The following is a 25,249-nucleotide window of genomic DNA, read 5'->3' as shown; positions in this document are numbered from 1 at the left end:
AGGAAGTTTGAACTGTTTATTTACAATAAACGGTTCAAACTTCCTGACTTGTGGTGTGGTGACTTGCGTTACTCAGCTCGTTTTTCTGCTCTTATTTCCACTAACTGTCCGGAATTACCATAAGACACACTATTTTCCTTGTCTTCCTTTACTAAATATAGTCATTAAAAAACTGCTGGATATATTATATAAAACTAAGCACGATAACTTTAACTCTTTATGACTCAAACTCATCAGATACAGCTGTAATGACTGATCACTGTTTGCAAAGTAGCATATCCTGTACTTATTCGACACAGTAGCACACAAAACCTTTGGTCATTAATCAGGTACTGACAAATTGCAATAAAGTAAAACTTTCACATTATAATTGACAATAAAACTTGGGAACATGTAGAGAAATAATGTAAACAGTGACAGCAGTCTGAATCCTGACGACTCAGTATCATATAACACAAAACAATTGATCATTCCAAACAAAAGAGACAATAAAATATTTAAATGTTAAAGTTGCAAACCTAGAATGCATAGGTTTATGGCAATGGATACCTTCAAAACTAACATTATACTTATCAGAAATAGACTGTGAGTTCTGTGAGTGACATTATAACTAGCAGCAGCATTCCACACAGGTTGGCTGTTCTCAGCTGGAAACTGGATAAGATTAATGAAACCGTCAGTAATTTTAAAACAATGTAAGATTTCAAACAGATTTTTAGTTTAAGATCTATTGAGTTATGTTTAGTCTAATCCTGAAATTCTGTTAACTTACCCAGAGTCCTTTACTGATATTGTGTCAACATAAAATATTACTGTTTTCACTGTCAAGAAACCCTACTGTTCTTTATGCTTAACCCTGCCCAAGTATGCAAGCAAACAGCATGCATACACATAGGGTGGGATCTGTGTTTTACTATGCAGTCTTGGTCACAATGTATTTCAAAAAGACTAGACGTTTTTTTTTGTCTTTGGTTTCTGTGAAGCAGTCTAATCCCTTTCCCTTCCCACAAGGAATGTAATATTCTTTGTATCAGAACCAAATGAAAAAATTCCTCAAAAGATGAGGGGAAAATTGCCTGACACTGAAATAAGCTGGGCAGCAAACATTACCATTTGGTTAGTAAACTTTTTTATCCTCATAGAAACAGAGTTTAATTTTGACAACTCTAGAATTGTCTCGTCTTATGTTATTTATAAACAAAGAAAATAAAAAGAACATACACAGTACCTTGTTTGTACCTGTTTTGGCACTCATGATGAGTATATTTTCTTGGAAAAATATATATGCTGTTGTGGAAGGTAATCTTCTCTTATCTTGATTTTTCTTCTGGTCTGTAAAAGCAACATTTCCTTAATAAACCTTGTGGTTTGTTCACCAGGGCATGAAACATCACTGATTGTCTAACTGTAGTAAAAACAAAAAAACATAAAATTCATAAGATCAGAACTTCAGAATTTGTAGAGCGCTGCAGACAACTCACAGAAGAAAACTACTACATATAATGAAATGAGCAAATGTTAATTTGAGGTAAACGCAGCCCGAATAAGTTAATAATTTATGTAGGTATACAGTATTAGTAAGAAGACATATTCATGCACATTATAGGCACTGGGGTAGGAAAGGGTGGATGCTGTATAACTTAAACAATGATGGAGCTTAAAAGCAGAAAATAATCTTATGGAGCCTAGCAGATGACTCACTTTCATTGCTTCACTATATAGTAAATCTCAGTTTTAGCTTGCCCCTGGAGATACATGTTGCCCAAGCTGTTATCATAAACATATAGTAGTCCAGAAAACCATAGCATAATCAGAAAAAAAATAATATGTATTATAAATCTCAATCTAAGGGTGGCTAGCACCATAAAACTAACATCTTCTCATATTCTCTAAGGCTACCATTGATTCATGCCTTAAGGAAGAAACTTAAAAGTGTTGATCTGCTTTCTGCTTAGTATACTGACATAATATTAATATGCCAAGGCATCATTATATATAAAGAGAGAATTGGAAAAGCTTCATTCAGTCTTGGTAGCAGTCCTCCTTTACCTTATTGAAAACTCAGCTAGAAGATTTCTTTTCCAGTGTATGGCATTGCATTTGTGGTATTACAGAGCATTCATTCAGCTTAGTACTACCCCACTGTTGCCTCTACTCCCCCAGCTCCTTCTTATTCCACTTAGTTCCCCAAGCTCTCTTTCATAATCCTTTTCCTTTCATTATACCCTGTCATATTCTTTCCGTCTTCTCCCCTCCTTTCATCCTCTTTAACACTCTCCTTCTTCGGTTCATCTTCTATCAATCTCATTACATTTACTGCCTTTTCACCTTGCCTCATTTTACATCTCCAAACATCTGATGTCTGTTCACTGGAAGTTTCTCATTTCTGTCTAGCCTTTACTTCTTTTCACTGTTTTTATTCATATTTTTGTTGTACTTATACCCTCCTTTCCTCCTCATTTATCATAGGTTCATATGTGTTTACTAGGCTAATAACCACAAGGGCATTTTTAAGCCTAGCCATGCATCCCAAATCTCTGACAAGTTCTGATACCCTTGATAAGTGTAAGCAGGGGTTTGGGAGATGAACCATTTACAGGTTACCTGTGTCCATTAGAGACATAGGTGTTTCTCGATCATAAGCTAAACTGATGTCTAAAAAATTCAAACTGTTACCTACACCTCTTACAGTAAAATTCAAGAAATCTGTGGATTTATTGAGGTAATCTACAAACTGTCCATACTGTTTTGGATCAACAGATTGGGGCTTGAGGTTGTCTATTCATCCACAAGTTGACCCAAATTCCAAGGCTCCTTCAGTTGCTTCACCAAGGCCATTTTTAATACATCCTACGGGCATTATCTAAACACCAAAATGGTCGAGCAACAATTCATCCAAATAGAAAGGCAGAAGGAAGAATCAAAAGAAGCGCTGAAATATACAATATAGAAGTACTCAATTTGAGTGAATTCCCCCTTTCTGTTGATCATTTTAGCTGTGCTCTCAAAACGTTTTTCTTTCATACCCTCTTGTTCAGTTAATTTGACTAAGTTAATCATTGACTTCAAGTTATACATTAGGAAGTTGAATTTCCATTTCATTATGAGCAATGTGCCTGATTCATTCAAGAAAAGGGAGACTTTATATAATAAAAGTACTTTCAATCCTGCATTAAATGGAACTTTGCAGGTGTTCAATGACCTCTGCGAAGATGATTTTAGAAGCAGACTCCCCACAAAAAATGTTTATTCTAACTTGACCAAGCTTGAGTGGTCTGCTTTAAGGGACCTTTCCACCAACCCTGAGGTAAGGATCATGTGTGCTGACAAGGGGCATATGATTGTAGTTATGAGCACACCTCAATATAATCAAGCCCTTTTGGAATTGTTAGCTGATGACTCTAGTTATGTTGAGGTCACTACAGATTACATTCAATGGAGCTTTTCATCACTGGACATGGCACTTTTTGACTTGTTTTGCCAAAGAAACTTGGACCATGTCACTTATAGTTTTTTGTGTGTTGATTTCCCTAGATTCTTTGGAATCCCGAAGGTACACAAGAACAGACAGAAATCACCATTCAGGCCAATAGTATCTGCTGCTTTTTATAAAACTGAACTGATTTTCATTTGGTTAGATCATATAGTTAATCCTGTTGTTCAAAGCTCATCATATTACCTAAGAGATTCTTGGCATATTTTATAATTATTGAACAACTTATCTTTAGTATATCAAGAAAATTTTATTTTTGCTTCTTTAGATATAGTCTCTTTATATACACATGTGTCCAACAGGATCTTGGAATTGATTATGTTAGAGACTACTTGACTGAGGTCACGGACTTTGACAATTAAAAATTAACACCGTATGTTCATTGTTAGACTTGGTTTTGCACAACAAATTTTTTTACTTACAAGCAGGTTTCAGGTGTTGCCATTGGGGCTAAAATAGCCCCTGTATTTGCAAATTTATTTATGGCAATGTGGGAAGAGAAACACTTAAAAGTACATCATTTGTCTGGTCACATTTTATTTTATTGTCATTACATAGACAATTTGTTTTTTTCTTTAGAAAGGTGACCAAGAAGAATTTGGACAGTTTGTAGATTACCTCAATAAATCCACCGGTTTCTTGAATTTTACTGTCAGTGGTGTAGGTAACAGTTTGAAATTTTTAGACATCGATTTAGCTTAAGATTAAGAAACCCAGTCCTTTGTAGAATTTACAGGAAAGAAACTTTCATTAATCAGTATTTACATAAAGACAGCTTGCACCCTTTACACATGAAAAGAGGAGTTGTGAATGGTCAGCTCATTAGATTAAGTAGATTAAAATCTATTGATTCTATCTTTTTAGATGTTCATGAATTAAAGAAATTCTTTATGGACCGTGGTTACAAAGCTGATTGGCTGTCTACCATTGTGGGTGAGGTTTTATTGCTTAGACAGACCAAAGCTTGCCCAATCCTTAGCAAGCAGAGAATAAGTACCAGATTGGTTGATGGTGGGGGTGTTGGTCAAAGTACAGCCAATCAGGTTGATTTTAAGTTTCCTTTTCCCATTCCAATTTCTAATGATATGTTGGTTATTAAGAACATTATTTTTGAGAACAGGAAAGTTATATTTGGTAATCCAGATTTGAAAGCTGTTCTTGGCAATAAACCATTATTTTTTTAAAAGGACAGCAGGTTTAAAAAACATTTTGGAGCACCAGGTTTCTAATTGGGATTATTCCGGTCAAGTTATTAGGTCTGGAACATTTGGTTGTGGTAGATGTAAATAATGTCATTTCATGAGTAATTCATCTGCATTGATTTTTACCCATTGTAATATCACAGTTAATTCTTCTTTTAGATTTGATTGTAATTTGAGTTTTGTTGTTTATGCAGCTCTATGCAATTCATGTAATTCGTTTTACATTGGTAAAATGATTCAAAGTCTGAAGAAGAGAGTGTACGAGCACTCATTAGCCATTAAAAAGAAAGCTTTGAATAATGTATTGGCTAAGCATGCAGATGCTTGTGTGGCATTTAAAAAGTTTTCATTTACAGTCATTGATTTTGTTAATGATGGATATTTTAATGGTGACACCAAGACACTTCTTGAGTGCTGAAAATCAGCTTGGCAAATTAGATTAAGAGTGGACAGAGCTCCAGGGCTTAATGAGTTCATCAACATTAAGTGTTTTTAATGATGCAAAGGTTTTAGTTGTTTTTTGACTTTTGTAATTTAGTTATTAGTTAATTAGTCTACTACACAACATTGTTTCTATTAGTTTTGATTGTCATATGATAAATATGTTTCTGTATTTAGATCTATGGTCTGGTCTTCATCAAGTATTCTGAAGAAGTTCTAATTTTAAATTAAAGAATGAAAGTGCTTACTACTATTCCCATGTACTCCCTGCTGTGGCTTGGTTGTTTTTAGCTTTTTTCACGGTTTTGAAGTTTTTATTGTATTCCCTTAGACAGAGTGGCTGCAAGATGAGAGGTGGGTAGTAGTTCCTAGGCTGACAGTGAGGCACTGCTGTCAGAGGATACCAGACTTCCTGTGGAAGGGGAGCTGAGAAGGGTTACAACTAGAGAGTTGAGACAGGCTCAGCTCTCAGACCCTGCATTACAAGGCTTGAGGGAGGTAGCCAGACAGGCACCTGACTCTCAAGGAAAAGGGGAATCTGTGTACTGGGACAAAGGGTTATTGTATAGGGAGTGGACCCCTGAGGGAGGGCTCGAAGGTGAGGTAATACAGCAGTTGGTAGTGCCCAGAGCCTATTGTCATGCACTTCTACCCACAGCCCATTATATTCCCTCTGCAAGTCATATGGGTATAAAGCATACAAAGAGACATATTATGCCAAGCATTTATTGGTCTGGGATTTCCAGGGATGTAACAGGGTACTGTAGGACCTGTGAGCAGTGCCAAAAACTAGGCAAGGCAAGAGACAAGGTCAAAGCTCCTTTGCTGTATTTAACTGTGATTGAGGAGCTGTTTCAAAGAGTAGCTATGGATATTGTGGGGCCGCTGAGTACTCTGAGTTCCACAGGGAAGAAGTATATCCTAGTGGTAGTAGATTATGCTACCAGATACCCTGAGGCAGTGGCTCTGCCTTCCATCAAGGCAGAAAAGGTAGCAAATGCTTTGTTAGAGGATTTTCAGCAGGGTAGGTTTCCTAAAAGAAATACTTATTGAGAAAGGTGCCAATTTCAAGTCAGACCTGCTGGCTTGTCTGTGGAAGCACTGTGGTGTGAAGCACTTAAAGACCACCCCCACCATCTCCAGAATAATGGTCTTAAAGAGAGGTTAAACTCTACGCTCAAGACCATGTTATGGGCATTTGCAGACCAGTTTAACAGGGAGTGGGACAAATATTTGCCCCATCTGTTTGCTTACAGAGAGGTACTCCAGGAATCCACAGGGTTTTCACCCTTTGAGTTGCTGTATGGGTATAGGGTGAGGGAACCTCTAGATTTGATTTGTGATGACTTTGAGGGTGAGTGTGAATCCCACAAGAAGTCTGTTATGGCATATGTCCTAAACCTCAGGGCAAGGCTCAGGGAACTCATGGGCTTGGCTCAGGAGAACGTAGCAGAAGCCCAACAGCAGAAAAATGTCTGGTATGGCAGGAATGCTCGAGGCAGAGACTATGTTGTGGGGCAGCAGGTTATGGTTCTCATTCCTGCCAGACACAACAAGCTGCAGGCAGCTTTGGAAGGACCCTTCAAAGTAGTAAAGAAGGTCAGTGATGTTAACTACATGGTAGAACTGCTAGGTAGGACAGGGGCACAAACTGTACCATGTTAACATGATGAAACCTTACCATGAGAGAGAAGCCCTGGTGCTATGTATTTGCAGTAGGAGGCAGGAGGAGTCTGAGGGGGATCTATGGCTACAGGGAGCCAGCTAGTAAACTCCCAAGTTCCTATGGTGGAGCCTAGGGTTGCAGGCACATGATATAACACTGCAACACTGCAATGGAATCAGCAATGCAAAAGCAGCTGGAATTTCAAGACAGGTAATGGGGTAATGTATTCCCAGATAGGCCCATCCCTCCCAAGCAATGTTTCTCAAGGGTCACTTGAAAAACTAGCTTGAGTCTTCGAAGGGGGAGAAGAAGTGTGACAAAAGGAGATACTGCCAGCACAGCTAGCTGGAATTTTGTAAATAATTATATGTCATTGGTGAATATAGAAATGATTTATTCAAGATGCTTGTGTTACAAATGCATTTGAACTGTATGTCATGTGTATATCAAATTGCCTGTACAGATGTGATGTGTGTGTTGAAAAGGTATTTGTAGAGTGCTATGTTTAAAATTTAATCACAATGTGCCCTACTGGAAGAGAACAGAAATGTACCTGCACTATTGTAACTGTTTAAATATATATGCTTAACAGAAAAAAAATGTTTGGGTTAACCTCAGTCCAGCAAGCTTTAGAAAAATATCTGAAATTAAATTACTTTATAGACTACACAATAAAAAGGCTGTCTCTTAAGTTTTCAATGCAGCTAGAGACACAAAGTCTGTACTAAGAAGCTTTCTGTCCTTGGACTGAACTAATTGCTACTTTTGTAGCATGAAGTAATGCAATTGTTTTATAACTTGCAGCATCTGCCAATGATCTGAGGAAATTTCTACTTTTGTAGCATGAAGTAATGCAATTGTTTTATGACTTGCAGCATCTGCCAATGATCTGAGCAAAAGCGCTTGTCTATATATTTTTACTAGTAGATGCTAAATGCTGCCACTTTCTTGCAATGGGGGGGTGTTGGCCTGGGAACTAGAAGTCAGATGACCAGAAATTATGTCATTCTGCAAATTATCTCAGCAGTAATATTTTAGATATTAATTTGAGAAGTCTCTTAGTGAGACAGAGCATTCTGTATTCTGTCTTGGACCTGACAACAACAAGAAAAAACATTCACCACATCGGCCTTGCTCTAATGAAGTAAGTTTCTGGGGAACAGTATAATTCTCTTAGATACAGTCAGGAATATAGTTAAGTTTAGTTTAGATGTTTTTCTTTATTTGTGTGAGCCTGTACTGCAATGTTATTTTAAATATTTCCCATGGTTTTAAACTCTGATGTCACTGTGAGTATATATTTAGTATTGTCTTGTTTTTTATTATTTATTGTTAAATATATTTATTAGTATTTTTAGTGCATTATTTATTGTTAAATATATTTATTAGTATTATTAGTGCATTTCTTCATGCCAGTCCCAAGCCCAGATAAATGGGGAGGGTTGCGTCAGGAAGGGCATCTGGCATAAAACATTTGCCAAATGAGATATGCAGAAAACAATTCAGATTAACATACCGGATTGGTTGAGCCCAGATTAACAATGACTGCCACCAGTACTGTTAGCCAACAGGGTGCTAGCAGAAATTGGGCTACTGTTGGGCGAAGGAGGAGAAAGAGAAGAAGAGGGGGAAGGGATGTCCGAATGCAGGAAGAGAGGAGAAAGGTAAGGATTGGTATTGAGGGTATGAACTTTGAATGTTGGCAGTATGACTGGCATAGGGAGAGAGCTAGATGATATGATGGACAGAAGGAAGGTTGATATATTGTGTGTGCAAGAGACCAGGTGGAAGGGAAGTAAGGCCAGGTGTATTGAATGTGGGTTCAAATTGTTCTATCATGGTGTGGATGGAAGGAGAAATGGGGTAGGGGTTATCATGTAGGAACAGTATGCCAATACTGTTTTGGAGGTGAAAAGAGTGTCAGATAGACTTATGTTTATGAAGCTGGAAATTGATGGTTTAATGATGAATGTTATTAGTGCATATGCCCCACAAGTTGGGTGTACGATGGATGAGAAAAAAAATTTTGGAGTGAGTTGGATGAAGTGGTGATGACTAGCGTGAGAGAGTGGTGATTGGAGCAGATTTCAATGGGCATGTTGGTGAAGGGAACAGAGGGGATGAGGAAGTGATGGGGAGGTATGGTGTTAAGGAAAGAAATGTAGAAGGTCAGATGGTAGTGGATTTTGCAAAAAGGATGGACATGGCTGTGGTGAATACATATTTTAACAAGAGGGAGGAGCATAGGGTGATAGGCAAGAGTGGAGGGAGATGCACACAGGTGGATTATATCCTATGCAGGAGGGCCAGTTTGAAGGAGATTGGAGACTGTAAAGTGGTGACGGGGGAAAGTGTAGTTAGGCAGCATAGAATGGTGGTCTGTAGAATGATGTTGGTGATCAAGAAGAGGAGGAGGAGTATGAGGGCAGCACCAAGGATCAAATGGTGGAAATTGAAAAAGGGTGATTGTGAGGTGGAGTTCAGAGAAGAGTTAAGACAGGCACTGGGTGGCAGTGAACAGTTACTGAACAGCTGGGTAACTACAGCAGAGCTAGTAAGGGAGACTGCTAGAAAGGTGCTTAGTGTGACATCTTGACAGAGGAAGGAGGACAAGGAGACCTGGTGGTGGAATGAGGAAGTACAGGACAATATACAGAGAAAGAGGTTGACAAAGAAGAAGTTGGAGTGTCAGAGAGATGAAGAAAGTAGACAGAAGTATAAGAAGATGAGGTGCATGGCAAGGAGAGAGGTGGCAAAGGCTAAGGATAAGGCGTATGGATAGTTGTATGAGAGGATGGACACTAAGGAGGGAGGAAAGGACCTGTACCAATTGCCTAGACAGTGGGACCGAGTTAGGAAAGATGTGCAGCAGGTAAGGATGATAAAGGATAATGAGGGAAACATACTTGCATGTGAGGAGAGTGTGCTGAACAGATGGAAAGAGTACTTTGAGGGGCTGATGAACGAAGAGAATGTGAGAGAGAAGGTTGGATGATGCGGGGATAGTGAATCAGGAAGTGCAACGGATTAGCAAGGAGGAAGTAAGGATAGCTATAAAGAAGATGAAGAATGGAAAGGCTGTTGGTACAGATGACATACCTGTGGAAGCTTGGAGGTGTTTAGGAGAAATGGCAGTGGAATTTTTAACCAAATTGTTTAATGAAATCTTGGAAAGTGAGAGGATGCCTGAGGAGTGGAGAAAACGTGTTTTGTTACCGATTTTTAAGAATAAGGGTGATGTGCAGAGCTGTAGTAACTAAAGAGAGATAAAACTAATCAATCACAGCATGAAATTATGGGAAATAGTAGTAGAAGCTAGGTTAAGAAGGGAGGTGATGATTAGTGATCAGCAGTTTGGTTTCATGCCAGGAAAGAGCACTACAGATGTGATGTTTGCTCTGAGAGCGTTGATGGAGAAGTACAAAGAAGGTCAGAAGGAGTTGCATTGTGTCTTTGTGGACTTAGAGAAAGCATAAGACAGGGTGCCTAGAGAGGAGTTGTGGTATTGTATGAGGAAGTTGGGAGTGGCAGAGAAGTACATAAGAGTGGTACAGGATATGTACAAGGGTAGTGTGACAGTGGTGAGATCTGCAGTGGGAGTGACAGATACATTTAAGGTGGAGGTTGGATTACACCAAGGATCAGCTCTGAGCCCTTTATTATTTGCAGTGGTGATGGACAGGTTGACAGACTAGATCAGACAGGAGTCCCTGTGGACTATGATGTTTGCAGATGACATTGTGATATGTAGTGAGAGTAGGGAACAGGTTGAGGAGACCCTGGAGAGGTGGAGATATGCTCTAGACAGGAGAGGAATGGAGGTCAGAAGGACTAAGACAGAATATATGTGCGTGAATGAAAGGGAGGATAGAGGAATGGTGAGGATGCAGGGAGTAGAGTTGGCAAAGGCGGATGAGTTTAAATACTTGGGATCAACAGTTCAGAGTAATGGTGAGTGTGGAAGAGAGGTGAAGAAGACAGTACAGGCAGGGTGGAGTGGGTGGAGAAGAGTGTCAGGAGTGATTTGTGACAGATGAGTACCAGTAAGAGTGAAAGGGAAGGTCTACAAGAGGGTAGTGAGACCAGTTATGTTATATGGGTTGGAGACAGTGGCACTGACAAAAAGGCAGGAGTCAGAGCTGGATGTGGCAGAGTTAAAGATGTTAATATCTGCACTGGGTGTGATGAGGGTAGACAGGATTAGGAAGTATATTAAGTATATTAGGGGGTCAGCCCAGGTTGGGCGATTTGGAGACAAAGCCAGAGAGGCGAGATTGCGTTGGTTTGGACATGTGCTGAGGAGGGAGTCTGGGTATATTGGGAAAGGATGCTAAGGATGAAGCTGCCAGGTAAGAGGAAAAGAGGAAGGTCTAAGATAAGGTTTATGGATGTGGTGAGAGAGGACATGCATGTGGTTGGTGTGACAGAGCAAGATGCAGAGGACAGGAAGAAATGGAAACAGATGATCCACTATGGCGACCCCTAATGGGAACAGCCGAAATAAAAATAAGTTAAATATATTTAAACCTTTCATTGTGGCTGATCTGTATAGAGATATTTAAGTTTTTAGAGTACTTGCATATTTATTTGGTGACACTGTGTGGGCCACTCCTAACAGCCTTGCTCTTGGTCAAACTACCATGTGTATTAGTATTCATATTACATAGTTCGATTGGGCTCCCTTTGTCAAGGGGCTTAAAGTATCTGATAAGGAGTGACTAGTCTGGGCAGAAGAGGGCATAGCTAATAAACCTGTGCCAGCCTTTCCCAGGTGTGTGTGTGTGTGTGTGTGTGTGTGTGTGTGTGTGTGTGTGTGTGTGTGTGTGTGTGTGTGTGTGTGTGTGTGTGTGTAAATCAAACCTCAAAGAGTGTGTATGTCAGGTACTTGGACAGGGACATGAAGCACTGGTTGGACAGAGAGGATGCTGGAGGTCTTAACTTGGTCACTCAGCAGAGATCTCAACTCTATAGCTGTGCCAGTGGGGAGTCTTATTGGGGATCTGGAGGAAGAAGGAGAAACCAATCATGGAATGACTGTGGTCTCTGTGTGCTCTTAAGGGAAATTGCACTTGATGCAGAGAGCTACATCTGGAAATACTGTGTGTGTACTTGTTATCCTTTCAGTGAACATCCCCCACTGTTGCCAGTGGTGAGGATTGAGGCTCCTTAATTACTGGTCCAGTGGAGGGTCGTCACAGTATTACACTGAAAAGTGCTCTGACTCTCCTGCTAAGCAGTACAAGTATCAATCTAGTTGGTCTTGGTCAGGATGTTTTTTCCTGCAACCATACTTCCTGAACAAACAAATTGATTTTCTATTATAAAAAACACCGAATTGAAATACAAAAGTAGAAAACAAACTTCTCTCACTCTGTTCTCTGTCTGTGTCGGTCTCTTTTTTAACTCATTAACCCCGTCTACCGTCTCATGGCACCCCTGTTCTTAACACCGAGCACGCTATGAGACGGTAGTAATTGCATATTGTTCCACCCGAGTGCCTTCTCCCAGCGCTAGTAAATTTGCAGGCATATTTTAGCACCACTATTGAAAATTAAGTTGAAAAAGTAACTGAACTTTGTCAGTTACCTTGCCAACTTAATTTTCAGTGTGGATTTTCATGGTATTGGTATCTGATTTTAGTGAGAAAATCAGCTTGCAATGCACCTGAATTTTCCTCTCAACAGCAAGCCGATTTACTATGATTTTCATCAAGGAACTGGTGGTAGCCAATGGGAGTCACCTCTTGCTTAACCCCCCCCCAGCTCTGTTCTGTCCAAAGAAATAGAGGGCCCTACAGTAGATCTTCCCTTTTTTTTCTGCACTTTGTGGAATTTGTTATTGTATCTCTCTGTTTGTTGAGCCATTCAGGTAGTGTCACAGTCTGGAAAGAAAAAGCTGCAATAGACATAAATTTGTGTTTTCACCTCCAAGCCTGAGTAATTCTTCAGTCTTCTTCTTCGTCTTTCGGCTTTTCCCGGTAAGGGGTCACCACAGTGGATCATCTGTCCGCTCATGATTCTTCAGTAAGGTAAGATAATCTCATTTCTTAGCCGTGATCCATTTTTTTTTATAAAGTTACGGTTTTCCGGTGAATTACTGGCAAAGACTGAGGTTAGAAAATAATGTTTGTTACTCCCGTGACAGACTTCATATCCTTTCGAGCTGCTAGGCAAAACTTGTTATTCCTTCAAAGTTTGTATGAGCAATATTTAAAAATGATCCCCAGTTTTGTCCAGCTTAAGATTTTGCTTCAAAAAGAAACAAAGCAATCTGGTCATTAACTATATATTGCACCCCTTCCTGCATTCATGTTGGTTTACTTAGAGTTTAACTTAACCCATGACAGAATTTGCGAGAAAGCTGGGTATATTCCATGCTTTACTCTTAGGGATAAAGAAACAGTGTCTGTGCTATCTGGATAAGGTTCAGAGGTTAGTTCTGTAATCATCTGTGGGGGAAATGTCAGTTTTGTGGTCTTGTACATAGCATGAGTTGTGTTGTACACCCTGATTTTGGTATTAGGTTTAGGGCGAGTTGCCACAGCAGTGATCTTGTTTGTGGATACAACGCTATTGCTATATCGTGGATTTATTTGCTGTGCTTGGGCTTTTTTTTTGCAATGGACCTGGATACCAGATAATGTGTGATGTTGATATTAAATAAAATGGTGTGAAGAAGCAATTGTTTTATCGCAAACATGCCTACCGTTTGGAACTGCTGTAGTGTGAGAGGGAGAGGCAGACCCATTCCTGGTTATGTGCCTGTATGTGTGCAACCATAAGCGTGTTGACTTGCTACTGTGCTTACCGTTTTCAGTAAAGTTTTTATTTGTTGCTGTGTATGTTTCAAGTAATACACCTTCAGGTGAGGTGGTCTGTGAGTGACTGAATTGTCAGTGAGCTATGTATTTAGCGCTTCTTTGTAAAAAATAAAGTAAAATAAAATGCAGAAGTGCATGTCTGGTTGGACTTTATAGTGGGTCACTAACTTAGTGTGATTTAAAATGACTTGCATTTAAACAGAGCAGCATAATTTCACTTTATAGGACTGTAGTTGCTAATAGATCACATATGTATTTAACATTTTGTAGAGGAAACTGTATTCGTTTGTATAACAGTTTGATTTAATGTTTGTTAATTTGCAAGGCAGCTTGCTTTAATAATGGCAGCTATGTAAGTATATTTGCAAATCAAGTAACGTTGAACTTGCTCGTGCAAGCAAGATAAAACAAACATTAAATTTCAAATAATTCATTCTAATTCTGAGATTGTCATAGAAGTGCTATAGTCTACATTAACAATTGACCTTTAGTGAAAAGACAAATAGATGGGATGGAGGTGAGAATTATCTGTGTCCTAAAATAGAAATGGCTTGCTGTCTAGTGAATACTTAGCATTCTATGCAAATTAAAATAAATGCTAGTAAAAGATGTGGACAGCAATTATGTGCAGGTCAGTGAAAAGCTTCTCACAGATCATATATATCATAATCCTATATTTTTAGTAGATATAAGGAGTTATTCTATGGAAATAAGCAGGGCTGTTCCTTCATTGAGTCAGATAACATGGTCAGATTTAGCTTACTATAAAAAGATTTAAAAATCATAAAAGCAGTGGTGTGTTTTCCTTACTAAACTCCTTAGTGAAGTCTAAAGTGGTATTACCAGGGGATGGCCATTCACCCTTTTGAAAAGAATTGGGTTAGGAAGGAACTCTGCTTCACATGGATAGGGAGCCTGTTCCATAGATGCAATAGTCTCTGGGATACATTCCTATCTCTCCAGCAGGTCCTGTTTATATCACAGGCAAGGTTTAAGTCTTTATAACAGGTAATTTTGGTGCTGTATGTTTGGTGGATATGCAGGTGGTCCATCAGAGTTGGGTTTGACAAGACCCTGCATGTAAGGCATAGATCTCTCCTCCAAAGGCTGTAGGAGACAGACTACAGGGATAGGACCTTGAGGAGGTCTGCATAGGGCATATTAGTTACACCTTACATTCTTTTAGTGAGGAACCTCTGTGGACATTTCAATTGTTGGGTATGCCTGGTTAGGTACATTTGCAGTTTTCCTTGTCCTGGGAGGCCAAACATAACTCATATTTGCCTTTCGTAGACTTTATTTGTCCTCTGAGTAGCTTGTTTAGTTTGAGAGGGCTTTTATCCTGCTGGATGCTGCACCTCCTAATTTTTGCCATGATTTTCTCCCTCTTGTTGTTCAGCCAATTGATTTTGTGATTCCACCAGGGTGGCTTGTTTTTTGAGTTAGTTCTGTACTTCTTCCTGGTGGGTACAGCTGCCTCTATGCAGCTATTAAGATGCTAATCCTAACATCAGTTGCCACCTATATAAAAAGATAATGCTGAAGTATTAAGGATACAAAAATGTTCCTGTTTAGTTTGACCTGCATTTTGCAATTGAATACAATTGCTACACTTTATTAGCAAGATGTGAAAAAGTTAGCTCTCTTCTTTCCATTAGGCATATGTGGCTGTTGACCTTGGGGGTAATGTGTATTTTGTGTGTTTCAATCTGCAAAGCATGCAGAAGTTTGTCCTTGCTTTACAATGTTGTACCTGTTTTGATGGAGTAGTTCTATCAACTGAATAAACAGTATATAAACAGTACATAATATGATGACGTAGTAATATATTAGATAGATGAAATTACAAAGGTAACTTAGTCAGGTGGTATAATAAATGCAAGATGTAGATATGTGTGCTTTATGTTGAAAAAAACATTGAATGGAACTTTAGCTTCTCTCTGTCTTGATGTGTTACACTGCATTTTGAAAGGGGTGACTTGGGTGAATGCCTCATTTTGCTGCATGTATAGGTTGGTTTAACATTATTTTTCAAACATTTACTATCTTGTTTTAGTGGAACTGTTTGATTTGTGGAGATATAAGAGGTCTTAGAGTCGACTATTTGATCCCTATTGTTATGAAAGGTAAGGTATGGTATGGTGACCCCCCTAAGGAGTCTATAGGGGACTAGATATAGACAGTGCTTCCAGCCTCTCCTGGTAGCTGTTGCCTTTTAATTTTTTGATGATCTTATTTATAAACCTCAAGGTTTTCCTGTTCCTTTTATTGTCCTGTAGCATATCATGTTCTTTAGGTCCAGAGATAGTTCTGCATATTGTATAATAAGAGGTACTGATAAGTGGCATTGTGAGGACTTTGAAGGACAATATGGCTTGAACAGTCTGATGATCACAATGGGAGTTGGGAAGACAGTTGGCAGGTGATCCTGCACAGAATAGTTGCTTGGATAAGGCCATAAAATCCAAGACAAACTCAGTTCACCGCACCATGAAAGAATATATACTTTTGTGAAGTCTTGGTTTCTTTTACTCTTCTCAGAGACGTACTAGTTGTACAAATAATGTACTACTGCTTGTGCAGGGGCAGTCTATTGTATTGTAGCAGTGTGTCATGGAAAGGCTTTTGCATAATTGGAAAATCCATTTGGACATTTTATTGTCCTAGTACCTGGCTGTGTTATACTGATTTATTGGCTTACTGTAATTCATAGCATGTTGCCAAATCCTGTTCTGTGAGCTGATTTCTTTGTTAGAATATTGCAGTAGAAATATGGTGCTCAACCAGATAGTTTGGACAACATTTCTGCCTATTTCACTGCACTTCATTTCTGCTTGTAATAAATTTTAGATATGAAATGTTATTTTTCCTCTGAGAAGGTGGTCACCCAATGGAATGGACTTTCAAATTGAGTTGTGCATAACAAAGCAAATTAGTATTTTAAAACTCATGGGATTACTGGAAGACTGGGCAAATAGAAACAGCAGATGAAGGCACACCTCTCAATTGTCCAGAATTTTGCAGAAGGTCCAGATTTTAACCTCATATTTTTGGTCTATTACTAATAAAATGTATAGTTTTTTGGCAAATCGCCCAGGATTGAAATCACTAAATAACAAATGTTTGAATTTCAGACTTCATATCCTTCAGAAAAATGCATGCCAATGCAAACCCTGTTATTCTAGCAATTCTCTAGCCTTATAAGAGCAGTATATAAACTCTGTCCCTAACTTATGGGTCATTGCTCCTCAATACTTTTGGCTTGGTCCAGAATTCTAGCACTAAGAGGTTGAGAGGTACAGATGTAGGGTGTTGGCTGTAATATCCAGGTAGAATAGATATACCCGTACTTCTCTTATTCAACATAAAATGCATTTCTCTGCATATTAAGTTTGAACAAATGTTTCAGCTAACCCATATGTGACTAGATGGTAAGAAGTTGGTATGAAAACTATTTTGTAGCTTGGACATTTTACATTTTTTTTGTTATCTGTGAGATATTGGTGTAAATGTTGCACAGAGGTGAGGAGAGGAGCCATGCATACTTCTCAACTGTCCAGATTTTTGCTAAATGTCCAGATCTCTGCCTCTTATTTTTGGTCTGTTGGTCATTAATTTTTGTGATTTTCTGGCAAATCATTGAGGACTGAAATCACTAAATAATTGGCAATAATGATATCAATAATGATTCCCAAAGCTGAGGAAGGGTGGAGGCAGTCAAGAAATGTTTGGGCTGGCTAGTAGGCCTTGCAAGACTGATGTAGCAAATCCTGCCCTGGATTTGAAAAAGATAGGCAGGTGGTAATGCATGGTGAAGGTGTGTACAGAACTCCAGGTAGCAGCTTCCAGTATATCTCTGGCAGGGACTCCCCTGAGAAATCCTGTAGAGGTAGATGTAGCCCTAGTAGAATGTGATCTGACCCCCTGAGGAGTTGGTTTTCCATGGTGCTTGTAGCAGAAATGGATGCAGTGTGCGATCCATTTGGAAATGGTTTGTTTTGAAATGGCCTTGAAATGTTAGCATTGTTTAACTGGATATTTTTGACAATATTTCTGCCTTTTTAACTTCTGACTGTTATTGCAACCAGAGGGATGGTTAGGTGAGAGAACCTGAATTAATACTTTTAAACGGATCAGCCAGATAAGTTTGACATTTCTGCCTGTCTTATTATTATTATGATGATACTTAGTAGTTGCCTGAGTGAGATGAAGGTTATCATTAGGTGACTACTGGCAGCATGGAGCTACCATATTTTTTGTGCATTTTCCTGGCTTTGTCAGTCATGTGTGGAATTTAGGTGGGAGGAAGGGCTCAGTAATATCTAAGTGTTATACTATTTGACTGAATGACTTAGGTCTTCTCCTTACTAATGATACTGAGTCTGTGTTACATAACAGCTGTACAATGTAGTATGATGAATGCCTACTCAGGTTATGTGCAGCAATTATCACCTGTGTCTCAGCATGCATACCTTTGCAGTAATGAAAAGAAGGTCATTATCATATTAGCAATACGTGCAATTACAATATAGCAGTAAGTCATTATCACTTTTCTGGGAAAAGTCTCAGCTGCTGTCACTGTTATTCACATAAGTAGAAGTCGTTATCACCTTGATGAATGTACAAGCCAGGTTGTGTTTTTTCTCTGGTTGGAGTCATTGCAAACAACACCCTTCATTCTTCATTAACTGCCTATCCCCATACATTTTCCTGAGGGGGTCATTTGGGTGAATGTTTCATTTAGGGACATGTGTATAACATGTAGTAATGAAGATGTTGGCAGGAGAAATAATTAATTTGTGTACCAGGGAAGTGCTTCTGCATACATGGTCAGACTGCTGAAGATCATAATACAGATACGGTGTAACAAGTATAGGTCATCTATAGCACAGGTTTCAGTGATGGTTATTATAAGTTTTTGTTTATGTATCCAGCTTTCGAGAATAATATCTGTTAACAATATGCACATACTCCACACTAACATGTATTAGTTATTTGGTTATATGGTTATGGAAATTATGATTGTTTTCATATTTTGGTAAATAACTTTGCAAGGAAGCATGTCAATGTGCCAAGTAATACTTCATTTTGAAGACAGTATTGATAGTTCCAACATGGTAAAAAAATTGTGCCTGTATGTTGTAGACATATGCAGATATCAAAGTTTGTTTTGGACTTAGGTTATGGAAATTATGATTTTTTTATATTTTGGTAAATATCTTTTGCAAAGGAGCATCTGAATGTGCCAAGTAATACCTCATTTTGAAGACGGTATTGCTGGTTCTAACATGATAAAAGAATTGTGCCTGTATGTTGGACACATGCAGATATCAAAGTTTGTTTCAGACTTAGGTTATGGAAATTATGATTTTTTTGATATTTTGGTAAATATCTTTTGCAAAGGAGCATGTGAATGTGACAAGTAATACCTCATTTTGAAGACAGTATTGCTGGTTCCAGCATGGTAAAAGAATTATGCCTGTATGTTGTACTCATGTGCAGATATCAAAGTTTGTTTCTGACTTAGGTTATGGAAATTATGAATTTTTTTCATATTTTGGTAAATAACTTTGCAAGGGAGCATCTGAATGTGCCAAGTAATACCTCATTTTGAAGGCGGTATTGCTGGTTCCAACATGGTAAAAGAATTGTGCCTGTATGTTATAGACATGTGCAGATATCAAAGTTTGTTTCGGACTTAGGTTATGGAAATTATTATTTGTTTTCATATTTTGATAAATAACTTTGCAAGGGAGCATGTCAGTGTGCCAAGTAATACCTTATTTTGAAGACATTTCTGCAAACATGTTCTAATATTAAACTGGATGATCTGTTCAATATCCTTTGTAGCAGATATTGGTTGTCAAAACATGACTCCCTGTAAATTTTACTTTGTATGTTACTATTTGTACCTTTTTTTTTTAAAGTAAGGTAAAAAATTGATCTGCTGCTTACCCCACCTATTTTGAATGTTGTTAAAAATGTGGTTTTTTTTTTTAAATCATCCACCATGGTTTCAAAGTCACTTTTCTCCATCCCAGACAAAAACAAAAATCAAATGTGTATCTGCAATAAAAATCACTTTTTTTTTTTTTTTTTTTGTGTTTTTCTTTTCCCAGTCCCAGTTGGCCATCACAATAGGCTGGTGTGCAACCTGACCACCATAGCCAGCCACGATAATAACTGTTTATATAATATAATATTAAATCTAAAGTCAATTGGTCTAAATGTTAATCCTGCCTCTGTATTTTGTATTTTGGGAATAATAATTCTTATTTTGAAGACATTGTTACTCCTTACAACATGGTAAAAGAACTGTGTCTGTGCACTGTACACATGTACATAGATCACATTTTGTTTAGTCTTGTAGGATTATGAAAATTATATATTTCCAATACTTCTCATTATTATTCCCATATATTTGCAAGGGAGCATGGTGATCACACAAATGATGCATCATTTTGAAGCTGACATTCAGATGCACAACTTCTACACTGATATGTAGGCTCTGTCTGTTACAGGTGATGAGATATTATGCTTTGTTTATTTATCAGTTATGAGAAATAATATATTAATCATATTTCTGTGAATATCTCAAGAAAGGAGCATCACACAGTAATGGTTAAGGTATCATTTTAAAGCTGACATTGATACTAACAAATTAAATTCAAATTGTATGGGTCTGCGTGGTACATTGACCAAGATATTGTGCTTTGCTTTTTCAAAAAGGTAAAAAATATGCACAATATCAACATTCCTTGCCAAATATTTAATAATGACTTTGATATGCACTATCAACATTTACACTGTTGGAAAGGTCAGTCTCTGCTGAACAGCTTTTGCGTTTACATTTTTAGTCTAGCTCTTATAGTTAAAGAGTTATGAACATTTGCTTTCTGTATGGTATTACAAATGGATTTTCTGAAAATGAGCTCAGGCTGCACTGTTGTTCCTATGGTGGAATTAAGCAGGCAGCTTTTTCTGAGTTGCTCCGGAGTGAATGAGTTAAGTTCCACATAAAACAAAAATGAAGCACAGGCAAAACAACTGCCAAGGGGAGGAAGGGCAAAAATGGTCCTGACCAACAAACACAGTGAAAAGGGATTAGAGAAAACATCAGAAACCCTGAAGCTCTTTCCACCAGGTGGAATCATAGAACTTTGGCCCCACAGTAGTTTTGAATCCACCAGGCAGGGCCAAGAGAAGAACATCCTGAAGAAGTTCCACCTGCAAAGCCTAAATTTGAGACCCTGAACTTCTTGGGGGGGGGGGGGGCAAGAAAACCAAGATCCTACAGCTTCACCTTAATTCCAGTGAGGGACACTGATACTGTCACCCTCTTCAACAACCTAAAACTGTGTTAAATGCCTGAACTTCTACTTACAGTTTTATGGTAAGAGCAAATGAGAGAAAGCCGAGAGAAATCCCTTCCACTCTTGGGACTCCTAAACCTCATAAGACAAGGATACTCACCTCGTTAGTTCAAAAGTAGCCAGCAGTGGCTCAGTTAATAGACCCATGGTTATCTTCCGGGAACACAAACTCAAGCCTGTAGTGGAGAAGTCTGAAGCATCTGCATTGGACTCTTTGGAAAAGAAAGAAAAGATGAGCAGCCTGAAAGTGGAGGAGGGCTGAGTTTTGATCATGACTGATGGGAAAGCCGTAAACACTACATTTCAACATGAATATATTATAAGACCATAAAGAAACCACTGGCAGGTTCCCAAGATCAATTTCCATTTATCACTGACACCATGGGTACATTGCTTTTTCTGCTGGTGAACAACAATTTGTTGCATCTGATTACATATGTTATAAGCAGACAAGTGGAGTGACCATGCAGCAGCTATGGCACTATGTTTTGCTAATAGTATGCTGACCTATTGGTAGGCAACTAATATTTTCAGTCCCAGTTCCAACCAAGGGATAGACAGAGGGTTATCACTGCTATATAGATGACACTTTCATCATATGAAATGGTGAAACAGAAGGCTTTGGAACCTTTATTAATTACATCACTACTTTAGTGAATTTCCTTAAATTTATAGTACTTGTTAATCCCATCAGAGTAGTTTTTCTTGACATAGTTATCTATGAAGGTCAACACAGCCCTCACTTTCTTAGTGACCTCTACCAAAAACCTACATGGGCTATTACATACTTCCATTCCTACAGCATACACTCCAGGCACATCTAAACTAAAGTCATCAAGGGCTAAGGGTTCGAATTTCCTTGGCTCTTCTCCAAAATACCTTCTTTTTTCAGAAATTTCTGCAAACTGAAGAAAGATATCCTTATAAGGAGGCTAAAAAGAGATATTTGTAGATAGTAGTCTCAGCTACACTAAGACCTGTAAATCCAGAGAAGCCATAGATCCCCAAATTATTTTCCATTCAAAAATGGATAGAAATGAAGAGATTTATCATAACAAATGGACACATGGGATAAAAGAAGACTACAGCAGAAGAATAGTACACAGTCTGGACTCATGAAATGCATCTTGCAAACAAACTGTAAAGTCATTATCAAGAATAAATCCATCCACAACATTCTAGGAGACAAACCACTGTTTTTTAATCAGAGTTCCAAGAACATTAGAGGCAGGTTGGAAACAAAAGCTATATACTTACCATAAAGATGACTCTGCATTGGCAGTTTCATTTTCATTACCTCTAGGACTAATATCGCAGGTATTTAGTCATCTTGGCTCATGCAGCTTTCCCTTACCTAAGCCTCTCCCCTTTATCCATACATTTTGGTGCTAAAGGACCCCCTCTACAGATCTCAGAAGCCTGCAAGAAAGAGCTCAGTAGGAAAACTCAATAGAAAACAGAACAGTAGGTAAACAGAAGAGCATCCAGTTGACCCATGGGCAGTATTCTGGATGGCAGAAATGATGATGAATATGAAATTGCCAATGAACACCTATCATTACAGTGAAATTTAACTTTCATAAATGATATTTGCAGCTTCATCTCCATCACCTCTTGGACAGAGTCAAAAGCTTATAGCCTTGGGCGGCACATCACAAAAAAATAACGAATATAATGGGAGCCCCAAAGGCAGATCTTGACTTGGAGGCATACTCTCAACCTCTAAGGGAAAGAAATTTGGACAAAGCTAAAAATAATGGAGGAACAAAGACACAAAATCATGAACAAATTTACAATATTGTTCTTAAAATCTTAGAAAGTTAATAGAACAATAGTTCCGAAGAAGACAGACTCATCCAAGAGATCCTTGTCCTGGTGAGGAATCTTCATTCCACAGGGTCAGTTTCTAAATGATTTTGGGCTGAATTCAATAAACCCTACATGGCTCGCTAAAACCGTGTGGGCATCACAACGCTCTGTGAAAATGTTGGTGCACTGATCTGTATTTAGTAAGTGGGTCTTCATGGGATGTAGAGCCCACAAACCTGTTAAACATTGTGGCATGCTAATTACAGCATAAGCAGCTGAACTGATACTAATCAACCATTCCAAGATGGAGGAGCTATTCAGCAAGCTTTAAAGCAATTGTGTACACTTAGTGCATGTTTTGGCCTCAAATTCCAAAACCTACTGGAATACATCCACAGAAAGTCCTCTACACAGAAATAATGTTAGGGGCTCCTGCTGCTCTTCTGCATGTGTATGTGCAACAGGCCCATCTCTATGCTGCTGCTGTTGCTAATATACCTTGGCCAAGAAGAAGAAGGGGAGAAGGGTGTTTAGACCTCATTTAACTTTTCATGGCCTGCATGAGGTCGAAATATTAGAGTGCTGCAGGGTGGATAGAGACACTACAGGAACTCTGCAACCTCTACTGTCCTCAACTGACAGCAAGGGCAAGCTGAGTGGAACCAATACCCAATAGACTAAGGTATTGTAGCACTTAGAATATTAGCTAGAGGAACCTTCCAGAGACCAACAGGGAACATGCTGAGGGTGTTACAGGCATCAGCATTCAGGATCCTGCATCAGTTCTTGCATACTATGTTACAGCATGCCATTGACTTACATACATTTTCCCTACAGCCCCGAGGACAGAGCTACAACTATGCATGATTTCTACCCAGCAGCACACTTCTCTGAAGTCTTGGGTGCCATAGACTACATGCACATTGAGATGAAAGCACCACCCAGGGAACAGAGAAGGCTGCACCTAAACAGAAAAGGCTTCCACTCCATTAACTGCCAGGTTGTGTATAACACTAAGGGAATCATCTTGAATGTGTGTGTACTGGCAACTCCTGTATTTACCACAACTCCCATATCTGGCACAACTCTCAGCTCTTCCAGAGGTTTTCAAGGGGGAAATTCCACAAGTTCATTTACTGGGGGGATGCAGGGGATGCACCCAAGCCATGGCTGATGACACCTATCAGAAATTCATACCCTCCTACCAAAGAACGCTATAATAAGGCATATGGTCTAACAAGAAATATCACAGAGAGTGTGTATGGGCTGCTGAAGTCACGGTTCCTGTGCCTAGATACATCAAGGGGGCCGTTAAGTATGATCCCAGTACCTGTGCTGAAATTTTCATTGTCTGTACTATCCTGCTTAATATTATCCTGAGAAAACAGTTTCAACAGACGCACAAAGAGGAAGGGGAACACATCTCACCACCACAGGCAAGGCCACCGCACCAACATGGAGGTGAGAACTCAGAGGGGGAACCACCCACCACTGTGGGTGTAGGCAGATATAGGTGTGCACAATATACCCTCACCCTGGCCAAGAGGCAATGGATAGCACACATGCTGACCACCTAAGGGGTACACCATTCATCCTATACACATACACACAGTAAAATTGTTGCCAGATAATACTCACAACCTTTACTGACCTGTGTAATGGATATGTAATGCTTGCATCACAATAGTTTTGAATCCACCAGGCAGGGCCAAGAGAAGAACATCCTGAAAAAGTTCCACCTTAGTCAGCCCCAAATTAAAACAGTTGTAACTGCAGGATTATCAATGTAAGTGGTGAACCTGGAACAGGAAAATAAATGGGTAAGAACATAAATGAATGGCAGATCCTTATGTACTGTTACTTCCTAATGTACCTAAGTAGAAGATGTTTGAATTTTACAGCAATGACATCAATATGTGCCAGGATTGACTTATGTCAACAGATGTCTGCTCTTTATCAGCTAATAGGCCTCATGCATCAAAGATGCACACATTACAAATACCTGTAAGAAAGCAGTACCATTTTCAAAATAGCATCACAAACACATATATACTAAGCATTCAGTCAGCTATGCACCTTGTGCATCAGAAAAAAGATATATGTATCCCTGAATCTAAAAGACAGAAACAAGAAGATGGCACAGTTATCATCATTTGCACAGGGTATTGTGTGTGTGTGTGTGTGTGTGTGTGTGTGTGTGTGTGTGTGTGTGTGTGTGTGTGTGTGTGTGGTGGGGGGGCAGGAAGCCACTGCTGACACAAAAGGTAGTGAATGTGTGTGAATAAGAAAAATGGGCAAGCAGAAATTTAGCTAATTATCAAATGGCCACTGAGACAGAGTGAGCTGCAAGCCTCACGAATGACCCATGTACCTGTTATATGTGTGTGTCTGTATGGGCACTTGAGGTGAAACGTGTGTGTGTGTGTGTGTGTGTGTGTGTGTGTG

At 38.9% G+C, this 25,249-nt stretch overlaps 1 protein-coding gene across 2 annotated transcripts in view; it reads right to left on the bottom strand.

The window, feature by feature from the left end:
- RNF32 (ring finger protein 32) overlaps nucleotides 1-25,249 on the bottom strand; it is a 1,105,278-nt gene that overhangs the window by 947,473 nt on the left and 132,556 nt on the right. Inside the window, exon 2 of one of the 2 annotated variants that reach the window (XM_044064786.1) lies at nucleotides 1,229-1,405. In XM_044064786.1, the coding sequence (XP_043920721.1) occupies nucleotides 1,229-1,255 (27 nt within the window). In that variant the 5' untranslated portion in view covers nucleotides 1,256-1,405. The remainder of the gene's footprint in view (nucleotides 1-1,228; nucleotides 1,406-25,249) is intronic. The other variant, XM_044064787.1, reaches the window with a different exon arrangement.

The sequence above is a fragment of the Protopterus annectens genome, chromosome 3.part0 (genome assembly GCF_019279795.1).
Source record: "Protopterus annectens isolate FY-2018-M chromosome 3.part0, PAN1.0, whole genome shotgun sequence".
NCBI classification, from domain to species: Eukaryota; Metazoa; Chordata; order Ceratodontiformes; family Protopteridae; genus Protopterus; species Protopterus annectens.
This window is presented reverse-complemented; position numbering and strand designations above follow the sequence as displayed.